The following is a 17,930-nucleotide window of genomic DNA, read 5'->3' as shown; positions in this document are numbered from 1 at the left end:
CAGCAGCATGGGATGGAACACACAGCATCCGGTAAGAGCTGCACCAGGACAATCAGGACAGCAACAGGGAAAATACAAGAGAGACTTTTACCTACTCTACCAGCACTTATTTTCTAACTGCAGCTTTAAAAAATCATGTGAGCAAAAACGTAAACAGCTCTAGCCTACATTTTCTTAATCATTGTTAAAAGTTCTTCCACTTTGTCCTTTTCTGTTTCTTCCCGGTGGTATCATGGCTGGTCCAACGGATTATTGATTTATTCCAGTGGGCTGTTTCTGTAGTAGCTATATTTCTGCACTAGTTCAACAACTGGCCTTATCTAAAGCCACTTTATATGTAACACTAATTCATTTTTGAAGCCAATAAGCATTTTGGAAGCCATGTTAATAAATTTACTGAAGGGTACTACTGGAAATATTTGGCAAATATTACAAAATCAGCTGACAACATGTAACAGTTTAAAAACTATGCACAAATTAGTTTATCAAAAAAGGTAGAGTAAAAACCCATTAAACATCCACATTGTCAAGTCATGGTTGGAATTTCAGCCCCCTTTCAATAGTCTATGCTCTAATTCCACCAAGCTTTTTCTTCAGCTTCCTTTCACGCTGGTGTGGTTTATTTTTCTTTTTCAAATTAATTTTTGGCTCCGGTTTCACCAGTTGTACCTCCACTGGCTTTTCTTCAGCTGGTGTTGCAAAAACTTGCTCTGTGGGATCTTCAGGAATAAGTGGCCTCTCTTCCTTTTTCTTCAGTTTCTGTAGCTCTTTCATTTGCTGCTTTTCTCTGAATTTAGCAGCAGTGGCCAACCGTATTGCCCGCCGATGCTGAAACCGGAAAGATAAAATGAGTTAATAAATTAGTTCACAGAAATGCACATTCCTTCTGTCACAGCTGAAGAACAAGCACTATTGGGAGCCTGCCTGTATCATGTCACAGAATCAAGACATCAGCATTGTGTTTACAGTCTGGTGGTTCTTCAGTGTTTCGAGTAGAGCTCAGAGAAGCTATCTGAGTGTACCACAGACTGACCCCAGGACACAAAACCTGCACAGACCAGTTTGTTACTCAGTGACAGAGCATATCTCCTCCTCGCCAATTCAGTTACTGTGCTAGCATTGGTCAACTAAAAGCAAATCTCAGCTTTGCAGGTCACTTTAATTATTAAAAGCTTTTGTATGCCATCCTATTATACAAGATCTTAGGACGGCTTGCAATATTTAAAAACAAAGCAACAATTTCAATAAATAATAGAACAAAACAGTATCTCACCAGAGGGACTAAAAAGCTGTTAAATTTTAAAATACTATTAAAAAGGTTTTGGTCTGGCACCGAAAAGAGTATAAACTTGATGCCAGATGTATCTCTCTGGGAAGTACATTCCAGAATCTGGGCGCCACAGCAGAGAAGGCCCTACTCCAAGTTGATGACCTTTTAACCTCTCTCAGGGTTCCCAGAGCAGGGCTGCTCCCATAGATCTTAAGGGGCGTGAGGGCATATAAGGAAGGAGATGTTCCTTCAGGTATCCTGGTCCCAAGCTGTTTAGGGCTTTATAGGACAAAACCAGCATCTTCAATTGGGCCCGGACTTCAACTGGAAGCCAGTGGAGCTGGTAGAGGACCGGCGTTATGTGGCAGCTCTATTCTGTACTGGTTGCAGTATCCGGACCGTTTTCAAGGGCAGCCCCATGTAGAGCGCGTTGCAGTAATCCAAGCGGGAAGTCACCAGAGCATGTATCAGTGTTGCTAGGGAGTGCTCATCCAGGTAAGGACACAGCTGATGGATCAGTCGAAGTTGTAGGAAAGCACTCCTTGCCACCTGGAACTCCAGTGACAGCTCTGGGTCAAGGCGCACTCCCAAGCTGTGGAGTACATTATCTACAAGCCACTTGTACAACTTCATAGTGTATGCTATGGCCTGCTATCCAAGGCAAGGGAGGACAGGACCTGCCACTGGGATCCTTGCTACAGTGAAGCATCATGGGATTTTACAGAAGTGCAGCAACACAGACTGCGCTGCCCAACTGGCTTGCACGTCTGCAACTTCACTGCCCCGTTCCTTATACCTCTTATGGAGTAATGACACATTTCTGGAAATGTTAGAGCCATGGGCTATATTTTATTTTTTCCTCTGGGGGTGAGTTAAATTGGTATATGGGGGAAAACATTGGGTCCACAGCCAAGTCACAGGTATCAGCCAATCTAATGCATATGTTAAAGAGAAATAATTACCATATTTGGAGATTGGTAATGAGGATTTTGATACAGCGTTTGTCCTCCAAAGCTGCCCTGGAATATCTTGATAAGGTTTAAAACAAAGCGGGGCCCAATTTCTACAAGGGCTGCATCTTCTTCTATGATCTGTGAGAGAGTTAAAACATTATTTGCTATTTCAGTGAAAAATATTTGGGATATTTAATACAGAGGTCTGCATATCCCACCAAATAGGACCTTGAACATTTGTATTCATTCAACAGTTTTTTGGGGGTTTTTTTTTACCATACAAGTGCCGAAGCATCTAAGAGCTGCCTTAATGTACTTGACACAAGTTCAAGTTTCCCTCTGGAAATGGCATTTTGACAGCTTTTGACCTCAGTGGCTCCAACCCTCCCAGTCAGGCCCCAGATAGGAACAAGGAGCAAGAAGATGGATTCCATTAGTGCAGACCTGGGCACCGTACGGCCCGCGGGCCACATCCGCCCGATGGCTAACCCTGACTGGCCCGCAGGTGGTCACTGGCAAATTAAGTCAATGCAAATATATATCATCGTTCAAGTCCAAAACAGACTAGATTCCTCTCACTGAACAAAAAAAAAAAAAAAAAAACTGAGGTAATGCAAACAAACAAAGCTGGATGCATTTACAAGGAATCCAAAGGCAACTTGGATTGTTAAGTTTTCTGTTGCTCTATTCTGTTCTAATTCGTATGTTAAGCGCTGGGAGATTACATATGTTGTAAATTTGCGCTATATAAGTAAAATTGAATTGAATTTATTGCTTTTCATGTACTGTAATGTTTTTGTGAATATTCATTAAATAGTGTTGTTCTGTGCTCCACATTTTCATTGTAATGTTTCATTTACTACTTTTATAGAGATATATATTGAGCAGAGCTGTAAGTGTATTGGTCCGGCCCTTAACAACTGTCAAAGTTTCTCATGTGGCCCCATAGGAAAATTAATTGCCCACCCCTGCATTAGTGGTAAGTCAAAAGTCTCCTTTATCCTGGGAAGCTCCCACTAGGTATATATGGACTTGTTACATCTCTTCTGAATTTTGCAGATTTTCAGGTGCATGTTTTTCTACTGTCTGCCCATTTACAGAACTGGACTTCATGCAAATGTGTTTGCACTACCCAATCTGTGCAGCTCTCCAAAATACACAAATTCTCCTCAAAAACATTTTCATGTTTTATTAATAGGGGATGCACATTTACAAATCGGAGCGGGGCTTTTTTGTATTTTTCCTTTGGGTGAAATTATGCGAAGTAAAAAACAGTCCCCAAATCCATGTAATTCACACAACTAAGGCAATTGTGGACTGAATTCACAGAAAGCTGAGCTCATTCAAGTCTGTTATGGAGCTCTTCTGAATTCCTAACTGCCATTAAAATGGCTGGCTATGCCACTAGATCAATGAAAGTGCTATTCCCCGTGTTTTGAAATGTGGGTCTTTGTTTGCAGGCCTTTCAACTTGTTAAGAATAAACTAAGAACAATGAACAGGTGTGTGCAGACTGGGGGTTCTATCAGTTCATCAGATTTACCCCGGGAGGAATTCTGAGTTTTTGAACTAAGTCCAAAGGCTACTTTGTGCCGGACAAAATCAGCTTATGCCAATATTCACGCGGCGATCTCCAGTTTGAAATGCTGTGCATGGATGCCAGGAGGTGCAAGCCACAGTTCTCGCCTACCTCTCACAAGCAAAGCAACTAACCTGGTAGTTTCGAAACCAAATCCTGTGGTCTGTTATGGAGAATGTGAAGACATGATCTACAAAAGGCTGGCTTTTAGGATGATACCGTGGAGTACTAAAAATCTGGTGGGGGAAACATGAAAACTTTTTTGAGCATCAAGGGAATTACAAGATTTAGCAGTGCTTAACCCATGTATTCCCTTTTCCTATTCTGTTAATGGCTGTTAAGTAGTTTACCATATGGTTAGGCTGTTAATACTCCCTGCTATCAAAAAACAGTACATCTCTGCAGTTTCTAGACTGAAAGTGCAATGTAACTGATAGCCTGGTCATTCTTAGTTTCTGCCACAACGTGGCTTTATCCCTTCTACCAGCATGCTCATATCACAGTGAAGTGGAGCTGAAAGGACACGTCCAGGCATCAGCTGCAGCACACAATAAAACTGGAAGCTTTTGACAGTAGAAGAGGACGTGGAACGATCAACCAGGTTTTTCAAGTTTCAAGCCTCCATCGTTCTGTTACTATAATCAGTTAAGGACCCAATCCTGCAAATATGAGTATTGTTTTGCATGTAGTAAAGCTTGCAGCATAAATATAAGGCCTTGGCAGAACCAGGAATTTAGGTTTATCCAACATATGGAGTAGTGCCTTTCATTATATACAACCACCTCAGGGCTGCCAATATGGTAGCATAGCATTTTTTTGCAGAGAGGATTTAATAAAAGAAAGCACACCAATTTTTTTTATTTTTTTGGCTGCTTTCTGCTCAGAGTAGCCCTGAGGCTTGCAGAGCGCATGCACATTGAGCCGTATCAACTGCTTGACCCCACCATCCTTATTCTTGGAACAAAGCACAGTCTTCACACAGAGACTCCAACTTCAACCTCTTGAACTTGGCACTAGCAAAGAAATGCATGGAGGTTCAAGAGGTGAGACTGTAGATTTTCCAGGTATATTTGTGCTTAGCCTGTTGGGCACTATAAAAATGGAATACATAAATAAACAAACACCCTCTGATTTGTGGACCCGAGAAAATGCCCTCACCAATGTGCTGTCCTTAGCAAAAGCAACAGCAATCAGGATTTGTTAAAGATGAACTTTTCTGTTACATGAGCAGCCAGATACTGACCTGAATAAACAGCTCCTTCAGCAAAGCATAATGTGGCCCCTGGTCAAAAGCCTGCAAGAAAAAGATCAATATTACTAATAATAAAGTAATGGAAAACAGCCCAGTAACTTGCAAATCAATACTCACAGAGTCAAAAGACAGCAGTGGTCTCGACCCTTTCAAACAATTTCCAGTCATCTTCAGCTCAGCCAGTGTGTGAACTGCAACAGTATTAAGCAGTTATGCAATGTTAGTTGCTTAGTTTCTTACTTAGTCAATTAGAGCACCAAAAAACTTTTAAAATACTGCAACACACACAGCAGTGTAGCAGCTAATTATACTTGGTAACAGTAACATAGTATGTTATTGCATTGTTGTTCAAACACTTAATTGAAAATAACTGACAGCAATAAAAGTCATTTGGTCAGACATATAAACTTACTATTCTGTACTAAAAACTTGGCTGATGGCCCATTGGGTACATTTGAAAGCCTGAAACAGGTAAGAAAGATTATTAGGAGAAACGTTCATCTTTTTCTTGCAGTTACTAATTGGCCCATATGTTAAGTCGTATGAGTCATGTTAAACTATGGGAAATCACATGAAATGGATTTTTCTCCAAGAATGGCCTGAAAGTGATGCAAATAAGCCCCTGCCTGGCTGATGGAAATGCTTGTCTTTGCAAGCTTTTGGCTCCTTGTTTTATGGCTCCTCAAAGCCATATTCTGGATGCTGGCCAGAATCCCCTGCAGCCCCACATGCATTGTCTTCAGGACTCAGACCTCTGAAGTCAGGGCTTGCTGTGCTGTGAAAACTGCCTGCTGGATATTCTTCCCTCTCCCCTGCTGCCCCTCCAAGAAAAGAAGTCTTGGGAGTTGCTTTCAGGAACCAATCCCAACTCTAAAAGCTGCCTAGGAACCTAATTTCTGCTTCTGACAGCCCCCTGCCAGTTAAAAAGCAGCTCTTTGAACATTTAATTTGGTTCCCCAACTTAGTGCCCTCTGGATGTTTCAGACTTCAATTCCCAGCATTCCCACCCACTGTTCATGCTGGGGTAGATGGGAGTTTAAGTCCAAGCCATCTGGAGGGCATTAGGCTTGGGGAAGATTGGATCTAACCTCTTGCATAGACTTGAGAGAACTGAGAGTAGTGGGGGTAAATGTGGCCCGGTAGCCGATTCCTTCTGACTTGCTGTATTTTTCCTCCTTATCTCCCACCTTTACTATTATCAGCATTCAAGAATGGCAACCTGGAATAACTAGATGCCTGACAAATGACTAGGATATTCCCCATTCCTGCCTTACCCTTTATATTTATCCACAAGGATGTTAGAAATTAGAATGGAAAAAAATCCTCTAATGTTAGCATTATTCTCACCACATGTACAGATCCTGCTTCTTCTTTGCTTCAAAAAATATACATTTATTGGTGTTTTTCATTTCACAGACCTGTATAAACAAGGAAGACAAAGTTACTGAATCTGAACCACTCAGATTTACTCAGAAGAAACAGTTTTTCTTAATCTTCTAAGCATCATGAGACTCAACAAGGGTGATGCAGTTCACACATGCTCTTAATGCTTTATTTACTACATTTTCAGGAAGCAGCCATTTCAGCATACAATGGAAAGTCAGTGGATTGGATGGAGAAGAGCTGGATTCACATTTTCACTCAGCTAAAACAGTAAGCTGAGCAACCACAGACAAAATAGAGAATTGCAACATACCTCATTAACGACAAACAGCTTATCCTTTCTGTCCATTTTGGTGTCTAGAACACAAATGAAAACATACATTAACCAATTATTTGATTAGTATAATACAGGGTTATGGCAGTGAAAGTCTTGGGGAGGCAGTGAAGGGTTAACCTAAATTTAGGCAGTTTCCTGAAAGTTCAACTGTCAGGGATGAGGGAGTGATCTGGGCTCCCAGCTTATAACTAAAGGTGGTTTCAAGGAAATCTAGCTAAGAACTGCTGGCCTTGGACAGTAACAGCATGAACTGCTAACAGCTGGGCAAGCCGAGGCCCCTTGGATCACTCCATTGCCAGGAGAGAGAGCTCCTTTTACCAAGCACTAGTCTTGCATGTCAGTAGATTTCTAATGAAAGGTTGGGCAACTGTGCTTGGCCCAGGAGTCAGTTTTGTTCCCCATCCCCATAATCCTCTGTGGGGGCAACAATCTGCAAGGCACTAGAAAAAGAAGCGCCGTAACACTAAATTCAAGTAAACTTGATTTTGACACTCTGCACAGCTATAAATTTCTGTAACACCCCCACCACAAATTGTGGTACAGAGAGGGTACAGTATTATGCATTCCAGTCAAACGCAGTTAGTGCTTTAAAAATGCTGTTTTATAAGTGGCCTTGGATACACAGACTGGGAAAATCTGTGCACTTACACAAGTGAAACAGAGACTGTGCCAGTACAATATTTACTATATTTTTTCTGTCTTGCAGCAAAAGGTAAGACACTTTTCACAAACAGAAGACAGTAATGTGCCTAATTTCACAATAATTAATTCAATTTGGCTTTGTTCTATATATCAACATATTTTTATAAAATCAGTCATTTTTACATAGTTCATTATTATATTCACAGATGCCCAACTAGAAAAAAGGATTTAAACAACAATAATCAGCAAATACCTGCTTTAGAATGGGGCATTAATGTTCGCAAGTCTTTCATCAGATGTCTTGTCCTAAAATTTATTCCCCTGGAAGAAAAAATGAGTACTCGCTCTTTGTTTTTCCATTTCCCCTGCAAGACAGAAGGGTTGTGGTGAAATGGGGAAAAGAACCAGATAACTTCATACCCAGGATGTATCTTGGCCTCTGATATTAACCAATAAAATGGGAGCAATGGGACAAATATTTCAACAAGAAACCAGTTTCAAACAGAAAACTAAGCTTTGCATTTTTTCCCATAAAAATGCCCATGTATTAGACAAATGGACAATGTATCCAGCAACAGGACCTACTCAGTTCAAAACCCTCCCCGCTCCCCCCCCCACACACAACAGAGTCATGCCTTTGACCATATGCACATTTTTCTCTCATTGCCAAATTACTGCAGCCCACCTGTCAAAGACCACTTCTTTCAGTCCAATGACTCAGAAAACAACAGAAAGCCAGGTGCTCCAGAACATTTTTTAAATTAGCTACATCTCTTTTATTACACAAGGAAAACACAGCATGACCAAGCATGGTAGACAAAAAATTCTCATGGCATTTTAAATGCCAGTATATCTCAACTAGAAATTAAATGAGGGGCAAATCCCATATCAAACTTTGACCAAGAAAAACAGTGATTGTAGGCAGAGGGAGCACCACTTATTAGACCATGAGGCAATCAGCTCAGGCAGCAGCTCCCAGGTGATCCTTAAGCTCCCTAACTCTTTCCCTCTGTTGGAGAACAAGGCTGTGCTACACCCCCAAAACAGGGCTACTGCCATAAGAGTGGCAAAAGACACTGTCTTGTAAGCCATGTTGAATGCACATTCAGTAGCAATCCAGTGTGCTTCTGAATGAGGGGAGGTGATGCCCTTTTATGTCTTTTGCCCCAGACTACAAAATATCTCGAACCAGCCCTGACTGGAAATTACAGTTTATAACCGGTGTATTTATCTGGTATAGTCCTAGCTTGCCTTTCACCCAAGGAGCATAACGTAGTGCACATGATAGTTTTCTCTATTTCAGCCTCCTAACGATCTTCGGAAGCAGACTAGGCTAAGAGTTAGCGACTGACCAAAGCCATTCAGAAAGCTTTGCGGCTGAGTCGGAACTTGAACCTGGGTCTCCCCGGATCTAGCCGACAACTCCAATCTACACCAACCCATGGAATAATCCCCAGCGAACAGAATACGGTTCGTTACAGGTAAACATTCTTAACACTGGGCCGCAAGAGCGACATCCGTTGTATGACTCTGTATTCCAAGAACCACTTTGCACATGCACGGAGACATCGACGCGCCCAAGCCCCCAGGAAGCCTACCTGCGACACGGGGGGTGGTACATGATACTCATCTTGGCTCGCAGGAACCGAGTCTTCCTTCTCCTCCTTTTCCCCCGAACTTTTCTTCGCGCGTTTTCTCTTCGGGCCCCCCAGGGCTCTCTTGCCGGGCCCACGCTGCCTCTTCGCCGCCGCCATTGCTGCCCCTTCAAGCTCCGCCCACCTCTGCAAACGGAAGTCGCTCACTAATCGGGCCTCTCTAGGACTTACCGGGCGCCTCTCCACGGGCTTATAGACACACGCTTCCTGTGCTGGTATTAGTGGAAGTGTGTTTAGTTCCTGGTGTAGTGTAGATTCTGCAATTCGAAAAAATATATTTGTCTTTTTCGCGATACTCTCTTGTTTTTGCTACAGAAGGTTAATATGGCTATCCTTTTGCAAATTATTATTGACCTTTCTCTGGAAAGTAAGTGAAGACTTCCCACAGAAAACAACGGCGACATTTAGGATTTTATCATAAGTGTGACAGGATAGCAGAGTATCCATTTAGAAGCAAAAGTTAAAAGTCAAGTAGGGAGTTTTTGCTCTTTTAAAATCAGGCTTTATTCTGTGGGGTTTTTTTTCAAGTGTTCATCTGGGGTAGTTTTCGTCTTTTTCCGTGTTTGAACATTTAGGATACATAATTAGAAAAAATATATTTTACAATCCCAGCCTGGATAAGAGTTGTAGGCCATTTTTTCTGCCTAAACATGCGTAGAATTGGTTCTTTAAAAATGGAAGGTACACTTTACAATTTTAAGTTTATGGTGTGCAACGTTTCAGGTCTCAAGCTTGGAACTGTGTCTAGAGGGAGACTGAAAAGGCAATTTGGGCTACAATCCCATGCATGTTTAGTCAGAAAATAAGACCTACAGTTCCCAACATTCCTCAGCTGGGGAGCTGTAGGATAGTTTTCCAGTTAAAACATGCTGCAGCGCTTGTGCTCTTTTGTGAAAGTAGATTTGTGACTGGAAATTCAAACTAGGCTTGGTATCGCCTCTACCCTGCAATATTAATAGCGAATTCAGACATGGTTCTTGACAAGTTTTTTTAATCGTTTAATAAGAATTAAAACATGTTTCACAGGAATTTAGACCTGAGTTAGAAAGACCACGAACTCCGCTCAGGATTTCTATTGCGTTTTGTTTCTAATTGGATCACGATTCTGGACTTTTCCGTTTGTTTCTGTGGGAAGCCCTCTATCCCGTACAGGGCAGAGAAAATAAATGAGGATCTACAGAACCATAAAGGTTGGAACCTTTCTACTGAAGGGAGACCTCTATGGGAATGCCCAAATCCTAGCTCTTTGCTCTACCAATGAAAAAATGGCGGTGCCTACAGAGATGTTAATTGTAGAATAAAATATGGTGGATTGCGGGTTCCATTTGTACCAGAAGTTCGATCTTACTCTTGCAGTCGTATCCCTTGTAGATTGAGCGGGCTGTTACGACGTATCGTAAAGCGGGATGGTCTTCGGTATTTTCCGAAAGTTGGCTGCATTTTTCTGATGGGCTGAGACTGTTTCTCAGTCTGAGGCATTCTCCACGCTGTCCATTTGAGTTCCTCTGGTGAGAGTCGTGTGCCTTTGGCAATTGAATAACAGAGTGGAAATTCAGCAGGTGTTTGCTGATTTCTGTGAAGAAAGTATAGGTAAAGCTGCTCCTGTTGATTTTCTAACTGTCACCGTTCTCTTAAAAGCACGTGCTCTCAGGGTGGATGAGCGTAGTGACTTTGGGCTGCGGGGTGGGGAGGACCCCTAATGATGCTTTAGGTCATGCTAATTCTCCCATCCTAAGGGCCAGCAATGACTTTTAACAGCGAGCGCAACTGAGGCTGTCATACGTCGGACACATCGAGAGAAAGCAAGACTCCCTGGAGAAGACAAGTCTGTTAGGGAAAATCAAAGGCAGAAGACCAAATAGGAGATGGATTGAATCCGTAAAGGAAGCCACAGCCTTGAACTTGGGAGAGCTGAATGGGGCTGTCATGGAGAGGATATTTTGGAGGTCTTTCATTCAAAGGGTTGCCATAAATCAGAAGGTTGTCCTGATGGCACATACACAGTGCAACTGAGCACTGGCCATATACATGGGCAGAGTAGAGAAAAGTGTTGTATTTGGCAGAGAAGCATGGTTTTGCAACCCAGAAATTGTCACTTGTGTTTTTCTGCTAGGGCAGCAGCCAGGGTTCCAACTGTAAGCCAATTTATCCTTGTTATGCTGTAGCAACTATGAAGCAAATTATCTTGGCAAGGTTGTTTGTCTTTTGCAAAGGGAGTTCGTCAAATGCATTCTGTGACTCCTCATTTAAAAATTAATATAACAATATATTCTGTGATTACATTGATATAATCATTAATATAATTAATGATACTTATGTTGCATTAATTTATCATTGTTCCAGTTAACTGAAATGTAATTTGACTTCTACAGGTTTTCACTGAAAATTTCTGGAGATCTTGTTTTTGCTCCTGCGAAAGAGAGTGTGGGGTAATAGATCAAGGCCATGTCCCTCTCAACCCAGCCTGAAACAGGCGAGGATCAGAATATTTTGGTAGCAACACTTGACAATGTCCGAAACCTCTCTAATATCCTGAAGGCCATTCATTTCAAAGATCATGCTACCTGCTTTGCTACTACAAATGGACTCAAGGTCACAGTGGAAAATGCAAAGTGCTTGCAGGCTAATGCTTTTATTCAGGTTAGCTGGCATTATTTTACTTCTTTTAATCATAACAGAGATTTGGGTTCAGCTGAAGGAAGGAAAGCAGAATTCTGGCAAACTAAAAGGATCCTTCTGTAGCTTCTCAGCAGGTCTTGCTTTCCACAATACAAAGAACATTTAAATGAGCACTACAACTGCATTGTCCCAAGCTGTTATATTGTACTTCCAGCTGTGGCAAATGTTATACTTAACATGACTAAGAGATAGTTCTCTCTGTGCAGCATGCACAAAAGAGAAAAAATATTTTGGAAATATATAGGCAGTTGCCCTAGTTTGCAATTTGTATATGGGGAGGGGAGGAATTTAGGGCATACATATCTTCCATCTAAATGATGCTAACATCTAATGTCAGTGCAGTTCTCTGCTGTGCTATTTTATTGTAGCATATCTTTTTTTGATAGCATATCTTTAGGTTTAGGCTGCTAATTTAATGTGGTCTGGCACTAATACACTCTGTTCATTTTATTGCATCCTTTTTCTTGCTTTTAAACCGTTGCTAGTCAAGTTAATGGGTTCAATTCAGGTTTAAATCCTATATATGGTATTTTATGTATTATTTTGTACTTTTCTATCCCACTGTTCCTACAAGGAGCTCAAGCCTGAATATATTTATTCTCTTCTCTCTCGCCTGCAGTTTATGCTCATAGCATCCCTATGAGGTAGGCTAGATTGGAATCACGACTTAAGTCAGGACAGACTTGTCCTATTGAATTTTGTTGGTCTTTTGCAAGTAAATCTTAATCCAACTCAATGTCCCAAATGAAATAAAAATAAGAATAGGAAGAAATTTAAAAGCTTATTTCTAGAGCTTAGTTCTCTTTTGTTAGAAGTTGACATCCTCTGTCTGATCCTCATTTTGTAAAGCTCTGTTCTCTTCCTTGATCTTTGCCTTGTGAAAGGGAGTTGCATTCCAAGAACATGCCCATTGTCAATTTAATTGCCACAGGAATATCACTTAAAGATGGGGAGTGCTGTTCTGTGAGGATGCCGTTTTTTCACCTTTTTGCCTTCACATTTTCTCTCTCTCTCTCTAATTTACAGGCAGGGATTTTCCAAGAATTTGTAGTACAAGAAGAATCTGTCATGTTCAAAATCAACCTTTCCATCCTTTTAGACTGTTTGACCATCTTTGGGGCAAGTTCTTCACCAGGTATGGCAGCGTGCATGTTCTGATGCGTCATAGGCTAGATGTAGCTCTCTGTTGAACACAGTTGCACAGCTTCCCCATACACTCCTAGCTACATTCTAAATTAAGATGCTTGATACTAAACAGATGGTGCATATGCTAAACAGGTTGATCAAACCCTTGGCAGTTTGGCAGCACACTCCTTTCGCAGAAGTCCGTTTATATTCAGAATAGGAGTTGTAGGACTAACGTAAGTGCTTCTTCTAGGATACCGAAGGCTCCTCTCTCTTCTCACTTCAGGAACTCAGACTGCTCTTCGGTTGTGCTATCAGGGTTATGGATATCCTCTGACACTTTTCTTGGAAGAAGGAGGTGTGTTAACTGTGTGTAAAATCCGCACTCAAGAACCTGAAGAGCTCCTTGACTTCGATTTCTGCAGCACAAATGTTGTAAACAAAATTATCTTGCAGTCGGAGGGGCTTCGAGAGGCATTTTCTGAACTGGATATGACCAGTGATGTGCTGCAAATTATAATGTCTCCAGACAAGCCATATTTCAGGTACAAAAAATTATCTAGCTTGGTAGTAATGACTAGAAATACTGTATCCATCATTTCAAACATAGTTCAAGCTGCATACTGGCATAAATACATCCATCTTGGGCATGGGTCATAGTTCAGTGACAAAACATATTCCTTACATGCACAATGCCCTGAGCTGAGTCCCTGTCATCTAACAGAGCACTCCTCTCCTTATCTGCTTGCATGTAAATTTCATTGAATGTAGTGGGACTTAATTCCTGATAAGGGTTTATAGGATTTCAACCTAAAAGGAAAGGAGAAGAGCTGTTACTTTTGCAATCAAAATAGACAAAATAGACAAAACATATTTTATACATGTTGCATTTGGTATGTGATGGGTATCTTGTTGGTCATGAGTGCTGAACTAGAGAGGGTATTTGGCCTGATCCAGCATGACCCTTCTTATGTCCTTGTGAAATCCATGGATGATCTTATGAATAGAGAATTGGACTTTAATCAAGGAGACCTGTGTTCAGGTCTGACATCCACCATGAACTTTGCTGTGTGAGGATAGCCTCTTACAGTGTATTTTTAAATTTTTATATACTGTTCTATAGTAAACACTCCTAGAACAGTGTACAGTTATTTAAAATTGCATCAAACATAAGGCCACAACATATACAGGGTATGCAAATATTCAAGCAAAATGAACACCAATTAAGCAATAAGTGATAATAATACACAACATAATAACTGATCCACAGCAACCAATCATTGTATGAATAAAAAGCAGTATAAAACCAGAATCTTCCATTCAGCAATTAAAATGTCAGGAAAATAAAAAGGTTTTGACCTGGTGGTGAAACATATGAGGAGTCAGTGCCAGGCGCACCTCCCTGAAGTACTGGTTCCATGATTGGGGTGCCATAGCTGAGAAGGCCCTTCCCCTTCTAGCCACCTTCCTTACTACTTTTGAAGTCGATCAGTTCTGCTGGTGTCTGCAGGATGGCTTCGGAATGTGTGGCTCAGAGGGTGGTCATACAAGAACTGCAGACATTACACTGACAGCTGTGAATGGGTCACTATTTCTCATGTATATTATGCTTTGCATGTTCCTCTCAGTGTGAATAATAGGAAGAGCGTGTGTGAATTATGATTGATACCCTGCTTCTGAGGAGATGATGTCTTCCTGTATATTTAATACCTTGGCTCCGCAGAGTTCATCAAAAAGGGCTAGTGCCATCAAATTTAATTGCTTGAGCAGGATTCTTCTGTTCAACAGATAACAGACATCAGCATCCACATTATATATATTGCATGCTTACCAAAGATGTAGTAACTACATATTGAAGTCTTGTCCATGCATCTTTTATCCATTAAAAATAATCACACATCCTTTTGGAGTAAGCAACACTAAAATCCACTGAGAATGCATGAATAATACAATGGCAAAAACATTTGTGCAGCATAAACAAGGGTGCCTAGAAATTGTTGTTAGGGGCTGTTAAGTCATCTTGGTGACCTATGAATGAAGGCCCTCCAAAATGCCCTACCCATGACATTATCTAAAAGTAATTCCAGTGAATTCAGTGGGATTCCTTGTCTAATAATTCTGCTTAAGGTGGTGCTTTTAGAGTATAAGTCTATACGTATTTCCTCAGGACAATTCCCTATTAATCATCAGAGAGTTGAGCAAAGCAGGACTTGCTTCTGAAATAAGTGGATCAGATTGGTCTAGTTTTTCAAGTCATGATACTTTTTTGTTGCTGGCATCATGCAGGTGCAACAACAGATGCCCACAAACCCTCATTCACTTTGATACTAAGCAACATAGTCCAGTGACAGGACTAGTAGCAGATCCAGGATGTAATAAGCCTCAAAATACTCAAGAAGAAGTCGTTCATCTGAAATAGAACATAGTTAAGGTTCAGTCACTTTTGCCACAGTAACTACTTCAATTTGTTTTGCCACCACTGTAAAAAGCTATCTTTGTGCTAATCTTGTGCATTTCTCTCTTTCTTAGATTATCTACTTTTGGGAATGCTGGAAGTGCACATCTGGACTACCCTAAAGATTCAGATCTAATTGAAGCTTTTCACTGCAATGAAACCCAGACGAACAGGTAAACTGAAGCAAATTATATAAATCCATAGTCACACAACACCCATTTGATCTCACTGGTCTTATGCTCATAATTTGAGTTCAAATTGCTCTTGTTTGGTGGTGGCTCATTTGCATTAACTCAGCCGCATGTGCTTTGCTGGAAGTGTGATCTGTATTGTTCACTGGAGGCTATGCTGGATGTTTTATGGGGAAGTTTCAATAAGGATATCTCTTCTTATACTAACTTGACTGCCATTGTCTTCTGAGCTTGCTGATAATATTTGGCATTTGTTCTTCCAGTCCCATGGATGGAAGGGATCACTGAACTGATAATGCAACGTAAAAGGAAAATACGACGTTCCAAATATTTGTATAATATTCTTTTTGTAGGTCATTTTGTTAATCTGTTTGAATCTAACAATTGGCAATAAGCTGAACTTATAGCTATGGTTATATATAACTTATTATAACAGGCCATATTTGCTTTTCAGATACAAGATATCATTACTCAAGCCATCTACAAAAGCACTGGCTTTATCATGCAAAGTGTCTATTCGAACAGATAACAGAGGCTTTCTCTCATTGCAATACATGATCAGAAATGAAGATGGACAGATCTGTTTTGTGGAATACTACTGTTCCCCCGATGAGGACATTACTGCAGCAGAAATATAACTGTCATGCCGAGTTCTTTTTCTTTCTCCGTTCACTAAAATTATTCAAAATTGGGATATTCAATTAAAAATGAAAGTATTCAGAGTAATTGCCCAGAAGATCAGTTGGGAAAGAGCAGGGCAGGAGAAACAGAATAATACTCTAGTCTTCCTTACGTAAAGGATGAAAGTCCAATGGAAGCAAAGTCTGTTAGGACAGAGAACTCAATTTTGCCCAGGCTGGCAAGCATCCTTTTCAACTAGAAATGTCTTTCTCTGGAAGAACAATGCCTCACAAGTGGGAATGTGTGGCTCTGCTTGAGTTTTGGCCTATAGCTCCCATGAGCTGTCATCAAGATTGTCCATGCTGAGGTAGGATGGGAACTGTCAGCCGAAATATGTGGAGGGCTATGAGTCAACCACTTCTGGTGCAGATGGATGAAGCGCCTCTGTGTGGCTGGCTCCTTGGTGGGGTTGTGGTGGCTGGAGAATCGTCTTGGCCAGGTTTGACATTACGAGGGCGGTCTGTCTGACCTTCATTGCCACATACTTGGATGTAAGCTAGCTAGGTGTGGTGGTGGGGAGAATGCCTCCGCCTGGTCACACAATGCTAGAAAAAGGGTAGGAGGAAGGGACAATGTTTCTGTCAAAGCTTCTAATGTCTCATCACAATATAGGGCTGGAACTAAAGTGGGAGCCAAGGACCTTGACCAATATAACATTTAACGTAAATTAGATGACTTACAGGTTTGTGAATGGCAGAAAACAACTCAATTTTGTATTGTTGTATAATTTATTTCAGTAACCAATATATGACTAATATAATCCATGACTGGTGAGTTTTAGCAAATTAGACATTGTAACCTCTAATTTGAATACCTGCAAAATAGTATCTCTGCCCCTCCAGGCATCTGCTGACCACCTGCTTCATTGCTGTGGGTAGCAGATGGAGTATAGAGAGGCTGGACCCCTCTGTGTGTGGGGGGGTGGGAGGGGGGAAGAGCTGTGATTTTTTTCGGAGGTAAAGGCTCCCAAATGTTTCTTTGATATAAGGAAGCAATCAAGAAAAGCATAACCTTGCATAATTATGGGTCCCTGGGACAGCAGCCAATTTCCCAATCCTCTGCCTTTGTATTTGCATGTTTGATAATCTCCAGTTCACATGTGAAATAAAAAATGCAGTAGAAGCCAGTGCTAGAAGTACTTTGCTGAACAGGGATCCAGAGAAGATGTTACAGGTCTGCCTTTCTTGTTCCAGTGACTAGGTGACCATTGGCCTAGAGTTCTGGGATTGACCAATTTAGCATTGTCTCTGTCTTTTGCTTTGTATATCTGGTCCCTTCATGGAGAGCAGGAATCCTGCAGGAGAGGAAACAAAGGTTTTACCCAACAGTTTTTATAAGTTCCTTCATGTGGAGCAGCAACACCACATTAAATAAAACAGTAGTCAGTTATTTAAGGTGCCACATAACTATATATATGTTTATAGCTGGCTTGGGCATGGTGAGAGTTGTTGGCCTTTGTCTGTGTTGCAGGGGATTGTGCCCTCAACTGTTTAAATTATATTTCTGTTTTGCTTGTTCTTAAGGAAGTGTTACCAAGCAATAAACAGTCAGGCTCAGATTTGCATTCTTGACTAGCAATATAATGTTCCTCAAAGTGTGAGCTGTACTGGCTAAGCTGGAGTAAATTAGTTATTTTTACACAGAACCATAATGCTGCAGCTTCACTCAGTTTGTTGAGCTCTAACTAGAAGCTGTTGTGTGTATATTGTAAGACTCTTACTTGATCAGG

The 17,930-nt window shown here is 41.1% G+C and overlaps 2 protein-coding genes across 4 annotated transcripts; one reads left to right on the top strand and one right to left on the bottom strand.

Moving 5' to 3' along the window:
- Positions 1 to 379: 379 nt before the first annotated feature.
- On the bottom strand, positions 380 to 9,191 carry BRIX1 (biogenesis of ribosomes BRX1). Its single transcript, XM_044431349.1, has 10 exons — positions 9,014 to 9,191; positions 7,669 to 7,780; positions 6,750 to 6,793; positions 6,401 to 6,471; positions 5,466 to 5,515; positions 5,171 to 5,244; positions 5,045 to 5,095; positions 3,936 to 4,037; positions 2,233 to 2,361; positions 380 to 828 (listed from the first exon to the last, which is right to left on the bottom strand). Exons 1-10 carry the CDS (start codon positions 9,167 to 9,169, stop codon positions 565 to 567), a joined length of 1,053 nt encoding a protein of 350 aa, XP_044287284.1. The 5' UTR covers positions 9,170 to 9,191; the 3' UTR covers positions 380 to 564.
- A 690-nt stretch (positions 9,192 to 9,881) lies between these two features.
- On the top strand, positions 9,882 to 17,327 carry RAD1 (RAD1 checkpoint DNA exonuclease). Of its 3 annotated transcripts, none has more exons than XM_044431352.1 (6): positions 9,882 to 10,578; positions 11,443 to 11,710; positions 12,776 to 12,884; positions 13,128 to 13,419; positions 15,404 to 15,502; positions 15,975 to 17,327. In XM_044431352.1, the coding sequence occupies exons 2-6, from the start codon at positions 11,516 to 11,518 to the stop codon at positions 16,156 to 16,158; spliced, it is 879 nt and encodes a 292-aa protein (XP_044287287.1). In that variant the 5' UTR covers positions 9,882 to 10,578; positions 11,443 to 11,515; the 3' UTR covers positions 16,159 to 17,327. The 3 variants fall into 3 exon arrangements, with proteins under 3 accessions (XP_044287287.1, XP_044287286.1, XP_044287288.1); XM_044431351.1 differs by having other exon boundaries at positions 9,882 to 10,660; XM_044431353.1 differs by having other exon boundaries at positions 9,885 to 10,660; positions 13,161 to 13,419.
- Positions 17,328 to 17,930: the final 603 nt, after the last annotated feature.

This window comes from Varanus komodoensis, unplaced genomic scaffold (genome assembly GCF_004798865.1).
Source record: "Varanus komodoensis strain SLA01 unplaced genomic scaffold, ASM479886v1 scaffold22, whole genome shotgun sequence".
In the NCBI taxonomy this organism is placed as follows: Eukaryota; Metazoa; Chordata; class Lepidosauria; order Squamata; family Varanidae; genus Varanus; species Varanus komodoensis.
The sequence above is the reverse complement of the archived record's forward strand: the minus strand, read 5'-3'. Positions and strand labels throughout refer to the sequence as shown.